Consider the following 9,272-nt stretch of genomic DNA (forward strand, 5'->3'; position numbering starts at 1 on the left):
ATATACTTTTTAAAAAAAGAAAAGGATCCGGTTGAAGCTGAGGTTTGAAGAAATTAAACAGAGCTTGATATGTTCTGTTTCCAGACGAACTCTTCTGTATACTGGTTGCCCAAGTTACAGCTATCAGCACATGTGTAGATAGCGATAGTTCCCCAGTCAATGCTTTCTCCGAGGCTGTCAACTTTTAGGTGATTCAGCAGTTGTGGCATAACCTTAGGAACACAAGGCATAATTTGTTAAAATGAGTGGGTCAGATGGAGCCAGCTACTGGATCACTTTTAAAAATCCACATTGGATCAGGTCAGCTTTCTTATCTGTACTTGAGAAAAAGTCTTTAGTTCACGCAGCTAATTCCGATCATGAAGTTCAACAAGAAATGCACAAACAGGAATTTAAACTAAAAGAACAGTTAGGAGGATCACGTCAAATTGCTTGGCTACGACTTCTCAAACTTACAGCATTTAACATACTTGATGTTTTAAAAAGAGCAGTTCCTCCTGTTCCCATGGTTTATGGATAACTGATAGGTCTGTGCTCTATGTTTTGGCTCAAGGAACTACAGATGTTTGTCAATTTGGAAGAGCACTGGATTTGTACAGGAAAGTGGTTATAAATTATGAGAGGGTCTTACTTTGTTGTAAGCCAATCTGAGCTTTGAAAGAGCAGAATAAAAACATTTAAGAGTAACTAAGGTGCTGCCCACCACGCCAGTAATTCAAAGTGTATCCCTACTCGACCCTTAGAAAAATGTTATTGGCCTTTACTCTCTGACAGGAAGAGTTGCATCCATCCTCCATTCCTTTGGAATAGTGAAGCCCCTTCTGAGACCCTTTAAACGTGTCAGGAGGAGAACAAGAGAAATTTGTCAGCTGTACTAACCAGTTATTCTCTGTTCTGTTTTCCTGAAAAAGAGTCACAGGCATAGAATAGAAAGTTTGTTAAAGAACACTGATTAGCTAGAAACGATTTTCTTCTATTATTTCCTGTGTGCTTAGTTAAAAACAACTGAACCTCACGAGCTCAGACAATGGATGTCTTACAGTATTGGAATATAAACAGAAGAAATTAGAAGTGTGTTTGTCTTGCGGTAACGAGGGGGCACATGCACATGATTTTTAAAAAGCCAAATGTAAATACCTGGAATTCAAATACTCTTTTAGCACCACACGCACAATTTGGGATTTCTGTCTCAAGAGGGATATTTTCCCCTGAAATCCAGATGGGACCTTCTCCATCTCTGCAATATCTGATAATCTGAAATCCGAGAGAAATTAAAAGTTGCCAATTAAATAACACAGAAAGGATCTAAACCAGAGAAAGCAAGTTTCATTGTAGTGCCACTGAAATCAATGAGTTGTTATTCATAGCTGCCACAGGCAGATTCTGTAGTGCGGAATTTAAATACACAATTTTCTCTTAGGCTGAGAGATTTACTGATGAAGATGCACTACAGCAGTATCAAACCATCCTTTCTCGGGAACTGTGCTGTGTTCCCCAGCACCAACCCATGCAAAAAAAAAAAAAAAACCTTTGCCTTCTCTACAGTAATCACATAGCTGCTTGCTTTGTTGCATTCAGAAGTAATCTTTTATAGATATATCAAGAACTCAAATTCTACTCTGACATGTTTTTGTGTGGAAGGAAATAGTATAATTACAGACTCCAGTTATCCTTAAATTAATCTGATCTTCTCACGTACCTAATATCTCTATCAAGATCTCCTTTCGACCAAATTTCTAGGCTCAGGTTCACATCCAAATACTTCAGTGTCATGAAAGCACTAGGCTGGAAACTAGGGTTCCCACCATCATCAATATGAAAAACAAGATTTATACTACCCAGACACTAAACCTGGCTGCAACACTTTAACACACACAAACACACATACAAAGGCAGAGCTGTGAGAAATGCAGTTTTAAAACCTGTTCTGGTTCCAAAGATGTTCGTTCTTTAAACTTTTGAAAAATCTTGTTGTCTTCAGTTTCGTGCTTTGCCATTGCCTCTAACAAGTCTAGAGATTCAACTGTTTCATCTAAAAATGCACACACAAAAGGTATACAACAATCAGTAACAATAGGCTGGATCCATTGTTTTGCTGAATGGACTTCTATCTTTCCCGGTCTTCCCCCTGCCAATCCCCTGTAGACATCACAACTAAAAAAAGATGTCAGCAGCTATCTGGCTTGTGATGGCTTGGACTGAAAAGCATGCTGCGGGCACGCTTTCTTCTCCGAGCCTCCATCCCACAGCCAGGTCTTGGTCTGATACAGGTCTTGGTCTGAAGCAGAAAGCACATCTGGCAGGCTTCCTGCTCCAACCCCACACACCCCTTTCCACCATAGCAGGAGACCCAGGAAAGTGGCCCTCCTGCCTACCACAGGAGCCGTTGAGCCCTGCCAAGAGAAGCACCATGCTTTGGCAGTGCTGCTGGCTCCAGTGAGGGGGTTCTGAGGGCACAGGCAGGGTGGACCCACAGGGGCAGGGAAGAAAGATTTCCTTTCCCACAGAAGTCCCCTTTGGCCTCCATCATTGGGGTGGAGAGCATTCCTGCAGATGTACTCTCACAAGCGCAAAGAATGGCTGGCAAAGTGTAAAGCAGTCTCCCCTTTCCAAGCATCCTCAGAGCTATAAGAGTACGCCTGGTAGGCCTGCCCAGCAGGTGCACTATCAGAGCTACCAGGATGCCTGGAAAGGGAAAACAGGTTGTTTTTAGCTTGCCCGAGGATAGCTGGGACTGTTCTCACTTTTGCAGCCAACTGTGGGAAACTAAACAACCCAAAACAAATTGTTGCAGGCTCCCACTTGTTTATTATAATGCAGTGCTGATACACCACTCTCTTCGCAATTATCCTTTGCTGCTTTCATTTTTATAGTAGGTTGGATACACACAACATTAGGAAATCCTGCTCAGCAACTATGCAAATATGCAAGCAAACTGGCAACTCTTTGATGAACTAGGCTCCAAAAGGCTTGCATAGTAAATGGCAACAAAAATGAAAATGGTAATTAGGACTAACCAGATACAAAGCAATTTTAGTCCTTTCTGCACACAAGATCATTAGCAGCAGAGTTTGTACCAATAATGATACTTTATCAGGAAAACAAATGCAGCAGGATTCCTGTGTTAATTTTAATAATACTAAACTCCTCAATTTGTAAAACAAAGCAGGCTTATGGAAACTTGTTCCTACTTACATGTACTGTCTGCAGATGCTGAATCTTTATTTTTGTCTAGATCTTTCTGTTCCGTTTCACCAACACTGCATGATTCCATTTCCTCAGGCTCTATTACAATTTCATATTCGGGAAAAAGAAATTTATGATCTGGTATAGCAATATCCATCGGATCTGCAAAACACAAATAAAAAATGCTCCCAGTTATTCTTTCATATTGTGTGTGTGTTAAGTGCTGTCAAGTTGCTTCCAACTCATGGCGACCCTATGAATGAAAGTCCTCCAAAATGTCCTATCTTTGACAGCCTTGCTCAGATCTTGCAAATTGAAGGCTGTGGCTTCCTTTATTGCGTCAATCCATCTCTTGTTGGGTCTTCCTCTTTTCCTGCTGCCCTCCACTTTTCCTAGCATGACTGTCTTTTTCAGTGACTCTTGTCGTCTCATGACGTGACCAAAAAAATACGATAGCCTCAGTTTTGTCATTTAAGCTTCTAGGGTCAGTTCAGGCGTGATTTGATCTATAACCCACTGATTTGTTTTTTTGGCTGTCCACGGAATCCGTAACACTCTCCTCCAACACCACATTTCAAATGTTTTCTGGGGCTGGTTGGTAGACAGCCTCAATATAATCAGGAGACCATTAATATGCATATAACGGGAAATAGTGAGGAAAATAAAGACAAGCTTCAGCCCAGGCTACACCGACCTCATCAGATCTTGGAAATACTGGACAGTTTTGGCCCAGTCCAGTATTTGGATGGGAGACCACAGGGTCATGACGCAGAGGCAGCCAATGGCAAACCACCCTGAAAACCCTATGGGGTTGCCATCAGTCAACTGTGACTTGACAGCAAAAGAAATTAATTCCAAGTCAACCAATATTCTTCTAAACAAATTGTATTCATAGAAGACTGCTATCTTACTTGCATCAGTTTTGTACATTAGAAACAGTGAAAAATGTCTCCACAATAGTTACTATGGACGTTTTATGTGATACCCAGAGCTTCACATCACATGCGTGTGGAGCCTGGCCCTTCACATCCTTCAAAATAGAGTGCTGGAAAAACTAGTTTTCAACCAGAATATTAACATATAATTACAGCACTGTCCACTTTTTAACATCTCAGTTAATTTCTTAAAAGTATGCTATTCTTTTAGGATTTGAATGTTATTAGAACTCTGTAAGGATACTATTCCTTTCCCGGTCTGGACAGTAGGGGTCAGACCCATCCAGGACTCAATTTGATATCTGACTTTGATTCTGATTAGAGTGCAAACTTTCGCCAACCTTTTTGAGCCTGTGGGCACATGGCATGGTGGGCGCAGCAACAAAATGGCTGCCGTAAAATGATTGCCGCAGGAAGCGAAGCCAGCCAGAAAATAATTCCCACAGCTTAACTTCATTAGCCCAGTGTCGATCCTTGTGCTGTGGTAACACCTGCTGCCAAAGCAACATTTTAAAAAATCTGCACAACCAATCAAAACTCCAATAGTCAATCAGAAGCCTTGCTGGGCAAAAGCCCTACCTGGCCCCACCCACTTCCCAAAAACACTTGGGTGGCATCAGAAAAGGTATAGGCGGGAGCCATGATGCCCATGGGCACCACGCTGGGGATGCCTGGTGCAAACAATATAAATCCAAGTGGTATGTATTGACTGACCTATGTACTCCTTTCAGCATCAACCTGGAACCATCACTTTTCCAAATTCATATGGATTCCTTAAGTTTCAAATCACTCACCTGACTGTGTACAAGATACTTTGTGTCCTGCTTTCCAATCCCTAACCTGATGGTCTTTGCTACAGTAATAAGCTTTGTGACATTTAGAGCACGCTTTGGGACCCAGACAGCCACAGACTTTGCACAGTTTTGCCCCACATTTCAGCTGCAGAATGGCACCAGGCACCTCTTCCAGGGGTGGCTCTTCGGGGGGAGGCTCATAAGAATAAGTGTCATTCTTCCTTGGTAACTGATTCCTAAAAACTTGGATGAAATGAAAGGGGGAAAAAATCAAAGTGAATAACCTGAAAGAGAGAGAACAACAATTTCGCATTTATGTTTTATTTTCATCTTTCTGTCCTTGCTGTGACACACTACAGAGTGTGTTATGACCACATGCCTTAATCTTTTCTTGAAGAAACATCACATAGTCCCAAAGTTTTCCAGCTCCCTGGGAAGGCAACGGAAGAATATCTGATACTTCTGTAACACCCTCAATGTAACAAGTCTTCATGAGAAAGTGGGCTTTCCAATATCCACTGCTTGTACTTACAACTGAAGTGTCAAGTTGATATATGAGCCTATCTGATGCTTCAGTTAGCAGCATCATGTGTTTGAGTATGTGCATAAATTGGGGGGGATCTCAATGCCACTAAGATGGACCAGTAATATTCGCTATGAATGCGGCCCAACACAAAATCGTAAACTTACTTAAAACATTATGAATCAGCTATCGTTAGTGTAATTTATGTGCGGCCCAAGTTTGTGTCAGTGAATTATATGTGTGGCCAAAGACAATTCTTCTTCTTCCAATGTGGCCCAGGGAAGCCAAAAGATTGGACACCCCTACTGTATAGCATTATAGCCCCGTTGAGCGCTCTCTCCCTTCCTCAAACCCTGTTCTCCCCAGACTCCACCCCAAATCTCCAGGGCTTTCTCAGCCTGGAGCTGAGACTGACATTCTGCCCTGGGCCAGTCACTCTCAGCCTAAACTACAGGATTGTGGTGAGAATAAAATGAAGAGGCAACCTATGGATGCCATACTGAGTTTCTTGGAGGAAAGGGGGGAAATGTAATAGATCAGCCAAGCAAGCCCATTAGCACACCCTGAATCTGATTGCTTTGGAGCTTTATCAGCCAGTGGCGGACTGACCAGAGTGTGAGTTTGCCCGATGGCAAGTGGGCCCCCTTCAACATTAGTTGAATTACTAATTTTAATTTAAAAAATTAATAAAATCATTTTTTGAGGATACTTTATTTAAGAATACAATAAATACCTCTTGAAAAATAATTGATTCGGGTTATGTGAGGCCGACACATACGTTATGTAGGCTCTGGTCGTTACTACTGCGACAGCGCAATGAAGCTTAGCGGGGAATTTTAATTGTACTTTTTCCCCACTTATCTGTTTTTTGAAAATTTTATTTAGTTCTTATAAAAATTAAATGATAGCCTTATAGTTGTGGGTGGCCCACCCTTTGTCTCCTGGCAACCAATGTTTTCAGACCCAGTCCGCCAATGCTTTCAGCCACTAGACACGTGGGCTCCAATAGGGTTGCCAACCTCCAGGTAGTATGGAAATCAAACTGCAGAACTAGTGCCAAAAAACGGAGGTAACACAGAAAAAAAGGCACTCATGGCAAAAAAGCAACGAACTACAAGAAATTTAACCATGCATTTCAATATAATGTAACCACTTATATGCAAATACAGAGCAAGAGAACAACGTCCATCTCAAGACAATAGAAATAATAAAGTCCAAGAATGCCAAAAACAAGAAAGGTTTCCAGTATTGAGTCCTATTTCGCATCAGCTTTTTCAATTCTGGCAATCCAGCAACGATCAATCAATCAAATTCAATTCCACAGAACATATGTTCCAGGACATCAGCATATAGACACCTATTCCTTTTTTTTTTCTGTGTAACCTCCAGGTAGGGGCAGGAGATCTCTTGCTATTACAACTGATCTCCAGCACGAATAGAGATCATTCACAGTGGGTCGCCGTGTTAGCCTGTCTGCAGTAGTAGAAAAGGGCAAGAGTCCAGTAGCACCTTGAAGACTAACAAAAATATTTTCTGGTAGGGTATGAGCTTTCGTGAGCCACAGGCTCATACCCTACCAGAAAATATTTTTGTTAGTCTTTAAGGTGCTACTGGACTCTTTTTATATATATATATATATATATACACACACACAATTTTTATATACAAAATTTTTATTATTTTCCCAAAATTATTAATCACAGGGTTTAACAAAGATATAAACAGTAAAAAGCAGTAACTTTGTTAAATAAATAAATAATATTAATAATATTATATATATATAAATTATATATATATAAAAATAATATTTTATATATATATATATATATATATATATATATATATAAATATATAATCAAAAATTGAACTTCCCCTACATCTTACAATAAATTGGTGTGTGTGTGTGTGTGTGTGTGTGTGTGTGTGTATATATATATATATATATATATATATATATATGTGTGTGTATATATATATATATATATATGTGTGTGTATATATATATATATATATATATATATATATATATATATATATATATATATATATATATATATATATATATATAAAATCAAAAATTGAACTTCCCCTACATCTTACAATAAATTGGTAATCTCTTTTGCATAAGTTTCTAACCCTAGTACTATTAGGTGCTACCGGACTCTTGCCCTTTCCTACTAGAAGAGAGATCAGTTCCCCTGGAGAAAAATGGCCATTGGGCCCCATGGCCTCGAAGCCCCTCCCCTCCCCCAAGCCCCGCCCTCCTCAGGCTCCGCCCCCAAGCCCTCCCGCCAGCGGCGAAGCGGGACCTGGCAGCCCTACCCCGAGAGCGTTCCCACTAGCCCCGCCCCCTTTGCAGGGGGGGCGGGGCGAGGCTCGGCGCGGCTCCTCACCCCTCAGGCAGCCCGGGGCGGGGCCGGCGGGGCGGTAGCAGGCGGGCTGGCGGCAGGCGAAGAGGAAGAGGCCCCTGTGGAAGGCGTCGGGCCGGCCGGGCCGAGGCGCGTAGAGCTGCAGGAGGAAGGCGCGGGGCCGCCCGCACGCGCCGCACCGCAGCTCCGGCGGGCCGGGCAAGCCGGCCTCGCCCAGCCAAGCCGGCCTCCCGCCCACCTTGGAGGGGAAAAGCTCCCTGCGCAGCCGCCGCGGGTCGGCCGCCTCTTCGGCGAAGCCCAGCTCGACGGAGCCCATGGCTGGGAAAGCGGCGGCGGCGGCGGGCCCGGCGCTCTGGGCGGCTTCTCTGTGGCGCCCCGCCGGAGGGGAACAGCGCCTCTGGTGGCCGGGCGGCGTATGGCCTTCCCCCCCGTGGAAGAGGAGATCGTTATTCCCCGGCATCTGCTCGGACAGCCCATGGCTGGGAAAGCGGCGGCGAGCCCGACGCTCTGGGCGGCGTCTCTGTGGCGCGGCGCCAGAGGGGAACAGCGCCTCTGGTGGCTGGCCAGCGTATGGAGGGGAACAGCGCCTCTGGTGGCTGGCCAGCGTATGGAGGGGAACAGCGCCTCTGGTGGCTGGCCCCGTGGAAGTGAGCTGTGGCTCACAAAAGCTCATACCCTGCCAGAAAATATTTTTGTTAAGTCTTTAAGGTGCTACTGGACTCTTGCCCTTTTCTACCCCCGTGGAAGTGTGTGTGTGTGTGTGTGTTAAGTGCCATTAAGTCGCTTCCGACTCATGGCGACCCTATGAATGAAAGTCCTCCAAAATGTCCTGTCTTTGACAGCCTTGCTCAGGTCTTGCAAATTGGAGGCTGTGGCTTCCTTTATTGAGTCCATCCATCTCTTGTTGGGTCTTCCTCTTTTCCTGCTGCCCTCAAATTTTCCTATCATGACCGTCTTTTCCAGTGACTCTTGTCGTCTCATGACGTGACCAAAATACGACAGCGTCAGTTTAGTCATTTTAGCTTCTAGGGTCAGTTGAGGGTTGATTTGATCTAGAACCCACTGATTTGTTTTTTCGGCAGTCCCCAGAATCCGTAACACTCTCCTCCAACACCACATTTCAAAGGAATCTATTTTCTTCCTATCAGCTTTCTGGTTGCCCCTTCCTCTTAGATTGGGAGTAGGGTCTTAACTTCCCCCAAATAGGCATGCAAGGACCTAAGAAAATATCTTTGAGATAAAATTGTCATACAAGGAATAAAATTGAGGGAGAGAGAACTCATGTTATCAGTTGAAACTGTGTGTTAGCTGAAAGCAGCCCAAAAAAGGATTCTTTTTTCAGTTTTTAATTCTGGAAGAGTTGTGTATACAAATTTTTAAAATCTGTTAAATTACAGAATTAACATTTGGGGGCAATTAGCACTATGGGAGGAACAGGGTTCAGCTCATCATAAATAGCAACCAA

The 9,272-nt window shown here is 43.2% G+C and overlaps 1 protein-coding gene across 1 annotated transcript; it reads right to left on the reverse strand.

Annotated features, from left to right (window-relative positions):
* Positions 1-8,123, reverse strand: PDCD2 (programmed cell death 2). Its single transcript, XM_056853770.1, has 6 exons — positions 7,832-8,123; positions 4,916-5,158; positions 3,196-3,348; positions 1,923-2,032; positions 1,138-1,254; positions 1-212 (listed from the first exon to the last, which is right to left on the reverse strand). Exons 1-6 carry the CDS (start codon positions 8,121-8,123, stop codon positions 54-56), a joined length of 1,074 nt encoding a protein of 357 aa, XP_056709748.1. The 3' UTR covers positions 1-53.
* Between the last annotated feature and the right edge of the window lie 1,149 nt (positions 8,124-9,272).

The sequence above is a fragment of the Euleptes europaea genome, chromosome 7 (assembly GCF_029931775.1).
Source record: "Euleptes europaea isolate rEulEur1 chromosome 7, rEulEur1.hap1, whole genome shotgun sequence".
Classification (NCBI taxonomy): domain Eukaryota; kingdom Metazoa; phylum Chordata; class Lepidosauria; order Squamata; family Sphaerodactylidae; genus Euleptes; species Euleptes europaea.

Bases quoted from the DNA above. Each gene is read 5' to 3' on its own strand.
- PDCD2 (XM_056853770.1), bottom strand. From the start codon at position 8,123: ATGGGCTCCGTCGAGCTGGGCTTCGCCGAAGAGGCGGCCGACCCGCGG. The intron at 3,349-4,915 runs GTGAGTGATTTG...TGTGTTTTGCAG, and splicing joins AGTATCTTGTACACAGTCAG to ATCCGATGGATATTGCTATA. The intron at 1,255-1,922 runs GTTTTAAAACTG...CTCGGATTTCAG, and splicing joins CATCTTTGGAACCAGAACAG to ATTATCAGATATTGCAGAGA.